Source organism: Orcinus orca, chromosome 1, assembly GCF_937001465.1.
Source record: "Orcinus orca chromosome 1, mOrcOrc1.1, whole genome shotgun sequence".
NCBI classification, from domain to species: Eukaryota; Metazoa; Chordata; class Mammalia; order Artiodactyla; family Delphinidae; genus Orcinus; species Orcinus orca.
Genome location: NC_064559.1, coordinates 35,726,352 through 35,741,630, shown reverse-complemented (window position 1 = coordinate 35,741,630; position 15,279 = coordinate 35,726,352). Strand labels below are relative to the sequence as shown.

General features: G+C 46.8%; 1 protein-coding gene and 1 long non-coding RNA gene across 3 annotated transcripts in view; one reads left to right on the top strand and one right to left on the bottom strand.

The window, feature by feature from the left end:
- Positions 1–3,349: 3,349 nt before the first annotated feature.
- Positions 3,350–15,279, top strand: part of PM20D1 (peptidase M20 domain containing 1) — a 32,743-nt gene continuing 20,813 nt past the window's right edge. For both annotated transcript variants that reach the window (XM_033410593.2, XM_004282437.3), the window contains exons 1-10: positions 3,350–3,657; positions 6,240–6,326; positions 7,828–8,060; positions 8,509–8,595; positions 9,844–9,977; positions 10,277–10,396; positions 11,149–11,224; positions 11,597–11,658; positions 11,900–11,978; positions 13,985–14,056. In XM_033410593.2, coding sequence (XP_033266484.2) covers positions 3,483–3,657; positions 6,240–6,326; positions 7,828–8,060; positions 8,509–8,595; positions 9,844–9,977; positions 10,277–10,396; positions 11,149–11,224; positions 11,597–11,658; positions 11,900–11,978; positions 13,985–14,056 — 1,125 coding nt within the window. In that variant the 5' untranslated portion in view covers positions 3,350–3,482. The remainder of the gene's footprint in view (positions 3,658–6,239; positions 6,327–7,827; positions 8,061–8,508; positions 8,596–9,843; positions 9,978–10,276; positions 10,397–11,148; positions 11,225–11,596; positions 11,659–11,899; positions 11,979–13,984; positions 14,057–15,279) is intronic.
- On the bottom strand, positions 10,072–14,534 carry LOC125960530 (uncharacterized). Its single transcript, XR_007470280.1, has 2 exons — positions 14,065–14,534; positions 10,072–11,257 (listed from the first exon to the last, which is right to left on the bottom strand). It is a non-coding gene; the product is annotated as an uncharacterized LOC125960530 (long non-coding RNA).

The window sequence follows — 15,279 nt, the reverse complement described above, 5'->3', positions numbered from 1 at the left end:
TCTGCTTATCCTTCATTCTCCACATTCAGTCACATGGCAAACCTGGTTGCAAGGGTCTGGGAAATTTATTCTTTTAGATGGGTATCAATGTGTTGAGCTCAAACTCAGGGTTCTTATTACTTAGAAAGGGGGAAAGAATATTGGGGCAGCTAGAAATCACTACAATATTCTCTAATTAGATTTCTACTATTCACTTGATATCAAACCCAAAACAGAAAAATTACAGGCCAATCAAACTTGCAAACAGAATTGCAAAAATCCTAAAGGAAGATGCAGCAATGGGTTTATCCAAGTTGAGTTTATCCCAGGAATGTCAGGGCAGTTTACATATTTTAAACTTATTAATGTAATTCATTACATTAACAGGCTAAAGGAGAAACATGCTCTACCTGACTTTGAGATGTATTTTAAAGTTATAGTAATTAAGACAGTCATATTAGCATAGAAATAAACAAAGCAACCAATGGAACAAAATAGAGAGCCCAGTTTTCATTCATACATGAAAACTTAATAAATGAGAGAGTTGTCCTTGCAGATCACTGAGGAAAGGACAGACTATTTAATGGATGTTGCTGGGAAAATTGGTTATCTAGTTGGAAAAAAAAAAAATTTGACCTGACCTCATACCATTTACAGAAGAAACAATTCCAGATGGATTAAGATCTTTGATGTAAAAGGCAAAAGTTTAAAATTTTAAAAAGATAGCATTGGGCTTCCCTGGTGGTGCAGTGGTTAAGAATCTGCGTGCCAATGCAGGGGACATAGGTTCAAGCCCTGGTCCAGGAAGATCCCACAGGCCACGGAGCAACTAAGCCTGTGTGCCACAACTACTGAGCCTGCACTCTAGAGCCTGTGAGCCACAACTACTGAGCCCGTGTGCCACAACTACTGAAGCCCGCGTGCCTAGAGCCCGTGCTCCGCAACAAGAGAAGCCACTACAATGAGAAGCCTGCGCACTGCAACGAAAGAATAACACCCGCTCGCCGCAACTAGAGAAAACCCACGCACAGCAATGAAGACCCAACACAGCCAAAAATTAATTAATTAATTAATTAATTTTTTAAAAAAGATAGCATATCCTGGTACTGGCACAAAAACAGAAACATAGACCAATGGAACAGGATAGAAAACCCAGAGATAAACCCATGCACATATGGTCACCTTATCTTTGATAAAGGAGGCAAGAATATGCAATGGAGAAAAGACAGCCTCTTCAATAAGTGGTGCTGGGAAAACTGGACAGCTACATGTAAAAGGATGAAATTAGAGCACTCCCTAACACCATACACAAAAATAAACTCAAAATGGACTAAAGACCTAAATGTAAGGCCAGACACCATCAAACTCTTAGAGAAAAACATAGGCAGAACACTCTATGACATAAATCACAGCAAGATCCTTTTTTGACCTACCCCCTAGAGAAATGGAAATAAAAACAAAAATAAACAAATGGGACCTAATGAAACTTAAAAGCTTTTGCACAGCAAAGGAAACCATAAACAAGACCAAAAGACAACCCTCAGAATGGGAGAAAATATTTGCAAATGAAGCAACTGACAAAGGATTAATCTCCAAAATATACAAGCAGTTCATGCAGCTCAATATCAAAAAAACAAACAACCCGGGCTTCCCTGGTGGCGCAGTGGTTGAGAGTCCGCCTGCCGATGCAGGGGACGCGGGTTCGTGCCCCTGTCCAGGAGGATCCCATATATGCCGCGGAGCGGCTGGGCCCGTGAGCCATGGCCGCTGGGCCTGCGCGTCCGGAGCCTGTGCTCCGCAACGGGAGAGGCCACAACAGTGAGAGGCCCGCGTACCGAGCAAAAAAAAAAACAAACAAACAACCCAATCCAAAAATGGGCAGAAGACCTAAACAGACATTTCTCTAAAGAAGATATACAGATTGCCAACAAACACATGAAAGAATGCTCAACATCATTAATCATTAGAGAAATGCAAATCAAAACTATAATGAGATATCATCTCACACCAGTCAGAATGGCCATCATCAAAAAATCTACAAACAATAAATGCTGGAGAGGGTGTGGAGAAAAGGGAACCCTCTTGCACTGTTGGTGGGAATGTAAATTGATACAGCCACTATGGAGAACAGTATGGAGGTTCCTTAAAAAACTAAAACTAGAACTACCATACGACCCAGCAATCCCACTCCTGGGCATATACCCTGAGAAAACCACAATTCAAAAAGAGTCATGCACAACTGTGTTCATTGCAGCACTATTTACAATAGCCAGAACATGGAAGCAACCTAAGTGTCCACCAGCAGATGAATGGATAAAGAAGATGTGGCACGTATATACAATGGAATATTACTCAGCCATATAAAGGAACGAAACTGAGTTATTTGCAGTAGATAGATGGACCTAGAGACTGTCATACAGAGTGAAGTAAGTCAGAAAGAGAAAAACAAATACCATATGCTAACACATATATATGGAATCTAAAAAAAGAAAAATACAAAATGGTCAGAAGAACCTAGGGGCAAGATGGGAATAAAGATGCAGACCTACTAGAGAATGGATTTGAGGATACGGGGAGGGGGAAGGGTAAGCTGGGACAAAGTGAGAGAGTGGCATGGACATATATACACTACCAAACATAAAGTAGATAGCTAGTGGGAAGCAGCCACATAGCACAGGGAGATCAGCTTGGTGCTTTGTGACCACCTAGAGGGGTGGGATAGGAAGGGTGGGAGGGAGGGAGATGCAAGAGGGAAGAGATATGGGGACATATGTATATGTATAACTGATTCACTTTGTTATAAAGCAGAAACTAACACACCATTGTAAAGCAATTATACTCTAATAAAGATGTTAAAAAAAATAAAATAAAAAATCCTTCAGTCTTAATGTATTTGCCTGGAGTTGCAAAAATGCAGTGTTAACATTGATATCAAAAACACTTTCAGCGAATTCCTAAACAGACGCAAACACTCTCATCTAATATACTTCAAAACAATGTCTATAGACAGAGCAATATTGTTCCAATTCAAATGAAATCAAGCCAGGGGGTGCAGAGCTTCCTCAATGGAATCTAAGGGAATGGTAGTCAAGCCCTAAGCTTCAGAGGAAGCGAGAAGTAGATAAAGGTCTGATAAACTTTGTTCATTTATTTGCCTTTCCCCCTTTTATTTGGTCTGTTGTCATCTAGAAAGGGATTTACGAGTATCTCAAAGCAGAAGATCAAGTGCAGGCAAGACCTTGCACTAACTTGCCTGGAACCCTACGCTACGAGCTACAGGGCGAGAAACCACAACCCCCAAAAGGCCTTGCGGGCCTGGGGCGGGGCCGTCCCGTGGATTGGTTGTCCTGCATCTCCAGGCAAGGGATGATTGGCCAGCCCTGGGAATGGAGTGAGACTAAGGCAGTTGCGGGAATTAGAGCAGTGACAGGCCGAAGATCGCCGGCTGGGTATTTAGGTCCAAACTCCAGCCCGCCGACTGGCAGCGAGGAATTGAGAGAAACATGGCTCGGCCGTACGTTTGCCTGCTGACCCTGGCGGCTGTGCTACTGCTAGGTATCGCCGCCGTCTCCAGATCGAAGGGCCTGCGGGGCAAGGGCAAGGGGCATCAGAGGGCGCCGCGAATCCCTTCTCAGTTCAGCCAAGAGGAGCGCGTCGCAATGAAGGAGGCTCTGAAAGGTGAACCTGGGTCCCCTTCACCACTTATTCTCATATATAGGTCGCTGTCTCCTCGGGCCAACCCGCGACTCCCTTCTGCCGCCACAGAGGTCGGCTACTCGAGCTCGAGCTCCGCAACGCCCCACCGCCGAGCCCTGGCCCCATTCACGGCACCTCGTGCCCGGCTTGGGGAGCCCATTCTTCTCCTAGACCTGGCTTCTGGGGACTCCAGCGTTCCCAGCCTACCCTGGAAGCTTCAACTTTGCCCTTATCCACACTACCCCACCCCCACCTCCGCTTGCCTGGAGCACGGGGGTTGGCCACAATCTGATCTCTTTTGGAAGAGGTGGCTGCCAGTGTGTCAGGGGGTCATCACTGCCTTGGGGAGGACGGGGCAGGGCAAAGAATCCCTCCAACTCCTGCGTGAAATCTCTGGCCCCACCCCTGCTGGAGGTTGGACTGGATACCCTCCTCCCTCATTTGGGGGGTGTTACCCCATCACTGCCCAGCTCCTCTGACTGCCCCCTTGAATTCAGGCTGGGGGTACTGGTCACTGCCAATGTAGGACTTGCTGGAAGATGGGGATTCTTGCCCCTCTCCAGGTCTCCTCCTTAGGTGAAGTGATAAAGGAAGGGTCTAACGTCTTTTTAAATGGCACAATTTTAGGGATCTGAGGGTGCAGTCCCTTAACCTGACACTGGAGGGGACCCCCTAAACTCTTCCCCCCACACTCGAGGTTTCTGTGTGGAGGGGGAGTAGGGAGATCTAAGCTGTGGTGTGAAAGGGTAGGGAGAGATGCTGGGGGTGAGGGTGCTGTGTTCTAGACCCCTCATATTATCCCAGTATCCCCTGCCCCCCCTTCCCTCACCCCATGCCCCCAGTTCTGTGGCAAATCCAGATTGTGAAAATGTACAATAAATGTGTAATGAGTAAAAAAAAAAAATACAACAGCTTTTAACTTTGAGAGTTTTCACTTGTTAAATCACTTAAGACTAAATAATCTGAATCTTATCTACAGATAAGGGAAATTGAAGTTTAGGTCAGTTAAATGATCTTCCCCAGCACCCCGCACCTTGGAGTAAGCACTGGGTGACAACATCTAGTGCCTGTAGTTTCTAGATGGCTCCAAAAAGAGGTGTGGAAGTATTGCCGGGGTGTGAGATGTTCCTAATTTCTTCTCCTAAAGGACATCTCTCCCCTAGACCGCAAACCAAGGCTAAAAATTTATTTACCTTCCCAATCTGCGTTTTCCAGGAGAAAAGAAGAAAGTTTCTGTTGAGTGCTAGATCCTGTGGTATAATGAGATCCTTCCTCACCATTGGGCTTAACGCCAGTCTTTTCCCTTCCATTAAGTGATGGATTAAAAGAAACTGCCTACGTAAACATGTGCCAGCAGATGCAAAAGCTAGCCCTCATTGTTAAATATAAATTGTGTTTGTGCTGGAGCGATAGGCCTGGGAGGCAGAGCAGGGCTTTCCCAAAGCATCATAGTATAAATAGTTCTCTGAAGGGCATTGGGCAAGCAGCTCACTAGAGTCTCCCTGCACAGAAGAAAGCAAAAGCTAGATTAGAACCTAAAAAAGGGGCCTCATAGCAACATGGCTTAGAATGCTGAGCAGGGGACAAAACACCTGAGTTCAGAACTTGAGTCTGCCTCTCCATCTCATGTAGGCAGTTTTAGTCTTTTTGAACCTTGGCTTCCCCAACTATGTGGTAGGCTATGACGCAGGGTTGACTCTTAGCAAAACTGAGTACAGAAGTCAGAGGCCCTCCCTTGACATCAAGCTGCCCTGGGTGCCTTTGTTCCCAGTGTTTTCAGACAGCCATCTAATCAAATAATTTCATGATCCATGTGTTTCTGCGCCCCTCCCCCCCCCCCCCCCCCCCCCCCCCGCTGTTTGCATTTGATAGTGGAACTCTTTAAGAATGTAAAGCCTTCACCAAGGGATCAACCTAGTGGCAACTCAGCAACTGAGACTTCCGGGTAGAGTGGATGAGATTGTTTATGACTGAAGAGCTTGTTTGGGAGCTTCTAAATCCACCCCTTCCCAGGCATCATGTGCCCAAAAAGCTGGCCTTGGCTGAGAGAACAGTGAGACTCTGGATGAGCCAGTCTAAGAGGAATATGCCTACTCTCTGTACAGAAAAGCACACAAAGCTTCATTCTCGTAGGGACCCAGGACAGCGGGCTCCTTAGATTCATTGAAGGGAGGGTGGCTTCAGAGGCAGAGTGAGACCTTAGAAGCAATTTATAGCAGCTTCCCACTCAGGGTCAGGATATAAAATCTACTCCTGTCTGACCTCCCCCACCCCATCCCATCTCGGACTTTATTTTCCTTTAAGAACCATATTAGCCTAAATAAATTCAAAGAACTTGAGTTTAAATCCCAGTTCTACTGCTTGTTTCTGGACGGTCTTGAGCAGCTCACCTAACGCCTGTAAGCTTGTTTCCTCAGTTTCGAATAAGGGAAAACGACAGTGCCTACCTCAAAGGATTGTATTGCCCTCCACCATAAGATAATGAATGCAAGAGAACTTTTTATGTACAGAGGGCTGTGGAAAAATCAATGGTTGTTATCATCTTCCATCTCTGACTCTGATAGGTGCCGTCCAGATTCCAACAGTGTCTTTCAGCCCCGAGGAGCTCAACACGACAGCCCTGGCTCAGTTTGGAGAATACATTCATAAAGGTCAGCCACAAACTGTGCACAAGGGGCAGGAGAGGTAGCGCTGGAGACACGGTGCTTTTACGAAGTGATAAAGAAGTTTAATTTGTGACTGACCACGGGCAACCTAATTTGTATGGGCCTCTTTTGACCAAAGTTTGTACATAGTGGGGAGCAATAGAAGGGAGAGTCCAGGACTTAGAGTGGACACAGAGTAGAGACTATAGATTTGCCCTTTGAAGAACCAAGGCACATAGCTGTTGGGTTGGAGTTTGAACTCTCCCAATCTTTGCCCTAAATATGTCAGTCAATACATATAATCTAATCAAAAGGTAGGACTAGGAATTCCTTCTCCCATAGTTGCCAGAACTATGCTCCATGCTCCTCCCACTCCTACCTCCATACACATACCTACAGCCCACACATGTGCACATCCCACCTACCCAAGCCCTACTCCAGATTCATTACTAACACGTTTCTGAGCTTCTAGGCAGTCGACAGCTTTGAACTATCACATCAGTCCTCTCCCCCTACCCCACTGCCCATGAGCTAAAGAAATATGGGTCAACGGAAAAAAGGAGACTTGGAGCTCCCCCTTCCCATAGAAAAAGCTCATGGAAAGTAGTGAGGCCACTTTCCTAAATCAAATAAAAAACATCCCCCCTCAAGTCTCAGGCGGGAGGGGCTGGCAAAGGCACGGCAAGTAGCCCCCTCTCTAACACTCTGGGGATGGGTGGATCTGGGATCAATCCAGCAGGCTGAAAGTCTTCACTAAATAGGAGATAAAAATCAGGAAAGAAATGTACAGTAAGAGTAGACTAGGTAAGCTGGCTGACAAGAAAAAAGCATATTCTTTGTTTTTGTTTGGTTGGTTGGTTTTAGGTATCCACAGAGGTATATATGGATTCTTCCAACACAGCCCAGAGGGAGATCAAAGTTCTTTCTCCCATGTTTCTAAGGCCGCCTGTGTTAATACTTATCTATAACCAGAATAGTTGACCCTGGGAACACCCACACCTGCACACAAAATTGTGGTCATATGCTAGACAGAATAATCTTTTATCTCCATATAACACAAACATTAAAAGTATTATTTTGTAAAAGAAAACTATCTCTGATTTTTTAATATATATATAGTGGTCATGTTTGGTTCCAAGTAATTTGGATACTGGGGCCTATTATATTTAAAATTTAACACAGTCTTCATCTCCGTCATCCTGTAACATGTATTTGTGACAACATTAGAGGTCAGACCAAGCCAGATATTGAGCTCTTATCTGTCATAAGGGTGGGGTCTTGATATGCAGGTTATTACACAGTAATAGCACATTATAATATAGGGAAGAGGTATTTCAGAGATTGGGCAAATCAGGAATCAGACTGGCTTTGTACCAGAAGGCTTCCTAAAGGAGGCTGCATGTTTTAAAGGGAAAAGAAAAAAGCAGGGAGAATCAAATGGTAGGAAAACCAAAAGCAACTGTTGAATCTGGCTTTCTCTCATTGCTTTTCATCTCTCTGCTTCTAGTCTTTCCTACTGTGTTCAAAACCAGCTTTATCCAGCATGAAGCTGTGGGAGAGTACAGCCACCTGTTCACTGTCCAAGGCTCGGACCCCAGCCTGCAGCCCTACATGCTCCTCGCTCACATTGATGTGGTGCCTGCCCCTGACGAGGGCTGGGACGTGCCCCCGTTCTCTGGGTTGGAGAGTGATGGCTTCATCTATGGTCGAGGCACACTGGACAACAAGAACTCTCTTATGGTCTTGAAACGCTATGTTCCCTCTGCCTTGGAGTCCTAAAGATTAACCCAGGAGGGGGGTGCTTGGCTAACCCCTGGGAGGCAGGAGGCTATGGTAGAAAGAACCTAGGCTTCAGGATACCTCGGTTCCAGTCATCAGTTTGTTACTTCCCTAGGCCCCGATTTCTCAAGTGTGAAATAGGGATTAGAGCAGATGATCCCCAGGTACCCTTTCAGCTCTGACACTGATAAATTTATGCTTTTCTCTAGGTGGTAAAAGTTTCATGCAGAGCTCTGCTTCCCTACATCCCATCCCCTGGGACCATTTTAATTTGTTCTCTCCAAAGAGAGTCTATCACATCCTAGTCCCATCAGCCCTATTGCCAGCAGCCAAATGTCTCTGATGCCCGTTGGTGCCACACCTTAGAGAATAAGCCTTTCTCCTCTTCCATTGTCCTTCTGTCCCCCAGGCAATCCTGCAGGCCTTGGAGCTTCTGCTGATCAGAAACTACGTCCCCCGAAGATCTTTCTTCATCGCTCTGGGCCATGATGAGGAGGTAGAACCCCCTCATCCTATACCTATCTCTGGGTCCCCTATTGGGGGAGGGAGTATGCTTCGCCCTGGTCTGGTTTGCTCCCCGGCTGCACTGTCTCCAGGATATGGCGTGGTAATTTGCCAACTTCTCTGTGTATCTGTCGCCAGAAATATCTAAGGACTTTGACCAAAATGCAGATGCCCGGGCTCTGTGCCATAGATCCGAATTTGTTGTTTTTTAAAGACTTTTTTTTTTTTTTGCGTTACGTGGGCCCCCCACTGCTGCGGCCTCTCCCGCTGCGCGGGCCCAGTGGCCACGGCCCACGGGCCCAGCCGCTTCGCGGCACGCGGATCCTCCCGGACCAGGACACAAACCCGCGCCCCCTGCAACGGCAGGCGGACCCTCAACCACTGCGCCACCAGGGAAGCCCAAGACTTTTTTTCTTAAGAGCAGTTTTAGGTTCACAGCAGAAATGAGAAGATACAGAGATTTCCCTTATTTGCACAAATGCACAGCCTCTGCCAATATCAACATCCCCCACCAGAGTGGTATGTTAGTTACAAATGATGAACCTACACATCATAATCACCCAAAGCTATAGTTTACATTAGGGTTCACTCTTGGTGTTGTACATTCTATGGGTTTGGAAAAATGTGTAATAACATATATGGTATCATTATGGTGTCATACATATTTTCACTGCCCTAAGAAGCCTCTGTGTTCTGCCAATTCATCCCTCTCTCCTTCCCCCAAACCCTGGCAACCACTGATCTTTTTACTGTCTCTATAATTTTGTCTTTTCTAGAATGTTATATAGTTGGAATTATACAGTATATAGTCTTTTCAGATTGGCTTCTTTCACTTAGTGATATGCATAGATCTGAATTTTTAACAGACTCCCTGGTAATACCTGAGGCAGGCACGTAATCCATCAGATATGCCTAGAGAAGGACTGGTGTGATGGGAAGAGAAATAACAGGGAGATCAACGAATGTGTTTTATTTCCAGTGATGCCACTTGCTTTGACCCTGGGCAAATCACTTCACGCTCTGGGTCCCAGTCTCTTCCCTTGTGAAATGAGGGGAATTGGGCCCTTCCAGCTCTGACACTCCAGGATTCTGTGAGGCAGGATTGTCAAGGGCCCTGCCCCCCAGGAAGAAGCCTGGGTGGGGAGGCTCTGGAGCTGCCAGCTATGCTGAATGGGTCTCTATGAGCTACCTCTGGAGGTCAGGCTGAGAAGGACTGTGGCTCTGGGTTCAATGTCTGCAGGTATCAGGGGTAAATGGGGCTCAGAAGATCTCAGCCCTCCTACAGGCAAGGGGCATCCAGCTAGCCTTCATTGTGGATGAGGGGAGCTTCATCTTGGATGGTTTCATTCCCACCCTCCAGAAGCCCTTTGCCATGTGAGTAAAGCACCCCAGCCCCCAGCTTGGAAGGCGTTCTCACCCCATTAGAGTTGACCTCAGCCTGGTGTCTCTAGACCATGAGAAACAACTCTTTATTTTACTCCTCTTGCTTTAATCACCCCGATCTTCGACCAGGTCTGGGCTTCCCTTTCCCTTCCTCCTCTAGAGTACATTTTGTTAAGCAGCATGAAGCTGACCTCCTGGCCCACCAGACACTGCACAGATGGGCCTGGGGCCTATGGGATCATTCAGGGTGGGAGGAGGTCAGGAGGGCCCTCTCTGACCCTCTCCTACAGGGTTTCAGTCTCCGAGAAGGGTGCAATTGACCTCATGCTGCAAGTAAACATGACTCCAGGCCATTCTTCAGCTCCTCCAAAGGAAACAAGCATTGGCATCCTCGCAGCTGCTGTCAGCCGGTAAGCAATTCCTGGCCCTGCTCCCTTGCCAGACTCAGGCTGGAAGACCTGGCATTTTCCCACTTTGAGTGTGAGGAAGCTAAGCTTCTTGTCCTGAAGCTGGGCTGAGAAGCCCCCGTGGGGGCTGCGGGAAGGACAGTGGGTTAGACATCAGAAGAGGATCTATCCATTATGGCAAGTAAGGGCCAGCAGACAAAAGCTAGGTTAGGTAGCTGGAATAGTCCAAAGTCCAGGCCTGAAGTTAGAGCTCACAAGCTGGAAAAGAACTGTCTAAATTCTCCAACTGCCCTGGCAAGATAACTAAGGCAAATAAAGGCTGCTGGCTGTGGGTCCAGGTCTATAACAGCAGAGCTTACCTCTGGCCGGTTTTCTTGCAGAGTAGGAAGAGGAATTATATTCATTCAGTTAAATATTTAACTATCTACCATGTTCAAGACTTTGTGCCCAGTGATGGGCATACAGACAGTCCCTTTCCTCTAGGAACTCAACAGTTAGTGGAAGAAACTGATAATTTGTCTGCAGTGTGGTAGGTGCAATGAGACTGGGGGTGCCTACCTTGGGCTTGGTAGACAGGGACAGCCCCACTTGTGCTTTGAGATCTTGGAACGGTTGGATTGGTGGAGGTGATGGGGAGGTGAGTGGGAGGCCTCCTGGCCAGGCCTGTTGAAACCTCCTATCTCTCTCCTTCTCTTCAGACTCTGCTGGTCTTAGACTGAGTTGAGTGAGTCTTGAGAGCTCCATTTCTCTTCCAGACTGGAGCAGACACCAATGCCGAACATGTTTGGAGGCGGGCCGTTCAAGATGGCATTGCAGCAGCTGGCAAACGAGGTATGAGCAGGAGTCTCACAGACCCCTTGTCAGCTGTGGAAGAGGAAGAAAGGGTGGCGGAGAAGTTGCCTTTCGAGCAATAAAGGAGCCCTACTGCTGACCAGTGCTCTGCCCATTCTCCCCTGTTCCCAGCCTGTGGCTGAGCCCAAGATGCGGGGATCCAGCTTGTTCTTTGGGGCTCTTGGTGCTCAGGCTGAGAACCTGAGATCTAACACCGGGCAGCCTGAGGGAGCTGGTTCCCACTCATCCTTGAGGCTACTGCCAAGTGCCCTCAAGGCAGATCCAAAGTAGGGAGAGATGCAGGCCCCAGAACAGTAAGCCTGTTATGCTGACCCCTCTGAAATCCTGCTGACCTGCTGCTTTCTCTTTCAGTTCCCCTTCCCGACCAACATAGTCCTGAGCAACCTGTGGCTATTTCAGCCCCTTGTAAGCAGGTAAAGTTTTATCTTTCTGTCCCTCATATCCCCCACCCCAAACCTACCCACTTCCCAGTCCCCTCTCTTTGGCTTAACTGGGCCTGACGAACCATCCCTCAGCCACCAGACACTACCTCTAATTCGTACATAGGACATCCCTCCTTGTCTTAAAGATCTCCAAGGTTCAGGAAAGGGGTAGTCCAACAACCCATTCTTTCTTTCCATTGTACAATGTCTTACCTTAGTCCTTCTGCTTTAGGTTGATGGAGAGGAGTTACATAACCAATGCGCTGGTCAGGACCACCACGGCACTCACCATGTTCAATGCAGGGGTCAAGGTAACACCACCTGGTTCCTCCCACACACCCCTCCATCCTTTGGCTTTATCTCCTGGCTTCTCCTTCCTTCTCTGGTTACAATTTGAATAGTAGGAAGGCCCAGTGCTGAACTGTCCTGTGTCATCAGATGGGTAAGCCTCAAGAGCAAGCATTCTAAGCTGACGTCTACAAACTCCGTGAAATTGCTGGACAAGTTTCATATATGTGCATTTCAGGGGCCCCCTCAGGTTCTCTGGGTCTGTACCCCTTCAAAAAAACAACCATTACGCTGGTGTGAAGAGGCATTATTTGGGAGTTAATTCTTGTGACCTATACTCATTCAACATGTAATATATTAATTTAGCATTTTGGTCACATAGGCTTAAAGATTCCCAACCTCCCTACCACATTTTTATTATTCTTCCTCATATTTTGGAAGATTTATTCACCTCACAAATTTAATGAATGATGAATATATTTTCCCCTAGTGTTACCCTGAATTGAATGAGAGAAACTCACCTGCCATTTAAAAAATCTATAACATTTGTGATATACATAACACTTAAAATACATACACTGTCATTCCCCAAAATACAGTAAATATTGGGTGGCCTTTGCAAACGTAAATTCTATGAGGTTTACTTTTTTTTTTGGCCACGCAGCGAGGCTTGTGGGATCCTAGTTCCCCGACCAGGGATCAAACCCCGGGCCCTCAGCAGTGAGAGCGCAGAGTCCTAACCACTGGACCACCAGGAAACTCCCGAGGTTTACATTTTATAGAAATAAGTTTCAGGTGAAGCACTACTTTGATAATTTTTTTTCCAAGAACTACTTTTCAGCAAATTGGTCTACTTCCAGTTGGACCAGCCACTAAGGGGCTTGTCTGTTTGAACTAGCCACGCTAGCTCGCCTGGGCTGAGGCCTTTCTGAAATCTGGAAAGGAGTTAGACCATTCCAATTTCTACCAGTACCACCAGCACACATTCAAGGAGCACCATTCACCTAGAATACAGTGTGGCCTTGTGGAGCCCTGGTACTGTGCAGCCCGGGTTGAGTGTAAGTGAATGGTGCCTCAGAATTCACTCCTGACGTAACTGTGTGTGTCAGCCAGGCCCGAGTGTGTCTGGCGTGTCAGCCAGGCCCGAGCTGGCTTCACCAGCTGCCTAGAGAGTTCACCAAAATAACAGTACTGTGTCCTTGCATTTGAATGGTGTTTTTATCTGTCCAGAATACTTTCACATTTGTTATTCCATTGGGTCCTCCTCACAGAGGATTATTGCCCCAATTGCCAATTGAAAGACAGAGACACAAAGAGGTTGTCATTATTCAAAATCACATGGCTAATTTATAACAGCCAGTTCTCCTGTCCCTAGCCTGGTGCTTTTTTTGCACGATACCAGTTCAAAGAAAGATAGGCAATTGGGGAATCTGTTCTCTCGCGGGCTCTGGGGGAAAATTCCCTCCATAGCTTAACTCTCTTCTCCAATTAGTCTTGGATTTTTCCTGGTCAAACAGAGAACAGAGTCAAATTTTGCAGCTGGATGTGGGAAATCACCATCACCGTCACCACCACCATTATCATGATCAACCCCCTGAGGGCCATGATGCGGCCTCAGATGCTCTGGGTGCCCTATCCTGAGTAAGGACTAACGCTGACCGCTGCAGAAATGTCCTGGGTGCCCTGGGAAAGAGCACACACAGAAGACTGCCTGTGGCACTGCATGGGGCCAAAGCAGAAGTGTCCGTGCACTCCCAGAGAAAGCAGTCTTTCTCTGAGCATCTCTCTGTGACCCCCTCCAGGACCAAGAAGCATGAAAGTCTGGCCTGAAGCAGAGACACACCTCTAGCGTTGAACACATGTCAAGGGCCCAGAGAAGACAGGGGCTGACTGAAAAAATTAAGCCTTGGATTTTTCAATCAAATCAGCTTCCTCTCCCCTTGCAGGTGGTAGTTGGCACTTCCTGGGCAGGGGTCAGGTGTGGGGGGCTTGAGGTCGGCTCAGCCAGGATTTGTGGGTCTCTCTCTAGGTGAATGTCATCCCCCCTGTGGCCCAGGCCACCGTCAACTTCCGAATTCACCCTGCACAGACAGTCCAGGAGGTACGTACCATGTGTTCCTGACAACTGAGTCAGCATCAGTGAGATGTGTCTGTCGGGACTGGGGTGGAGCTGCAATCCCAGGGCTGGCCCAGGCTCTCATTTGTTCAATGATTTTTCAAAGGCTTCCTATGTGCCAGGTGCTTGGCTGGGATAGGAGATCTCTGGCTTGGGGGAACTTGGAGTCTGGGGGTGGGAGATGAATGATAATAATAAGTGACAAATAGGAAATGATAACAATAGTAGCAAACACAGGCAGTGAACTTTCTGTGCTCTTGGCACTGTTCTCAGGTAGACACGTACTCATTTAATCCCTACAACCACTCTATGAAGTAGGAAATATATTATCCTCATTTAACAGGGAAAACAGAGGCACAGATAAACAGAGGAGGTAAATAACATGCCCAGGATTATACATCCAGCACTAGTTCCGGAGTCTGTGCTTTTAGCCACTACACTATACTTGGATTATAACAAATAGGGCTGAACAAATTACCACAGGACCAGTGCACAGAAGGGGGCAGATGCTACCTCTGAGGATCAAGAAAGTCTTTTGTGATCACTAGAAATTTGAACTGGGACTTAAAGACAAATAGGACTTTGCTAGAAGTAAGACATTCAGAATACAAATAAAGTCTAAAGAGTTGGATAACTTGGGGGAGAAGTAATGGAAGATGAAAATGGAGTTGTAGTTTGGGGATCAAGGCCTTGTATGCCATGCCGAGGAGTTTGGGCTCTAATCTGTGGACAAAAGGGAACTGTCAGAGGTCTTCAAACAGGGCTGTGATAGACTCAGATTCTTTTTTAGGGAGACAGTGCTAGTGGTGATGCTGAGGAAGCCCTGGAGTAAGAAGAAACAGTTAAGCTGTTACAACGTCTCAGGCAGTGGGTATAGAGGTTTGAACTAAGGCTGTGGTCATGGGGTGAAGAAGGTACCCACCAGAGGTGGGTGTGAGGGTTGGGTTCAGCAGGTTGTGTGTAATGGATGTGGGGTGAGTGAAAGGCAGGATGGCCCCACGGTTTTAAACCTGGGTAGTTGGCCAGGTGCTGATGCCTTTAACCAAGATTGGGAATTCAGGAAGAAGAGCAAGTTCACAGAGAAATAAAAGGGTTTAGAAATTTGAGAAGCTTCTAATATATTAATAGGCAAGTATAAATACCTCAGATCTAGAGAAAGAATGAACTAGAGATAGAGGCTGGAGTATTATTAATTGAAACCTCTACAG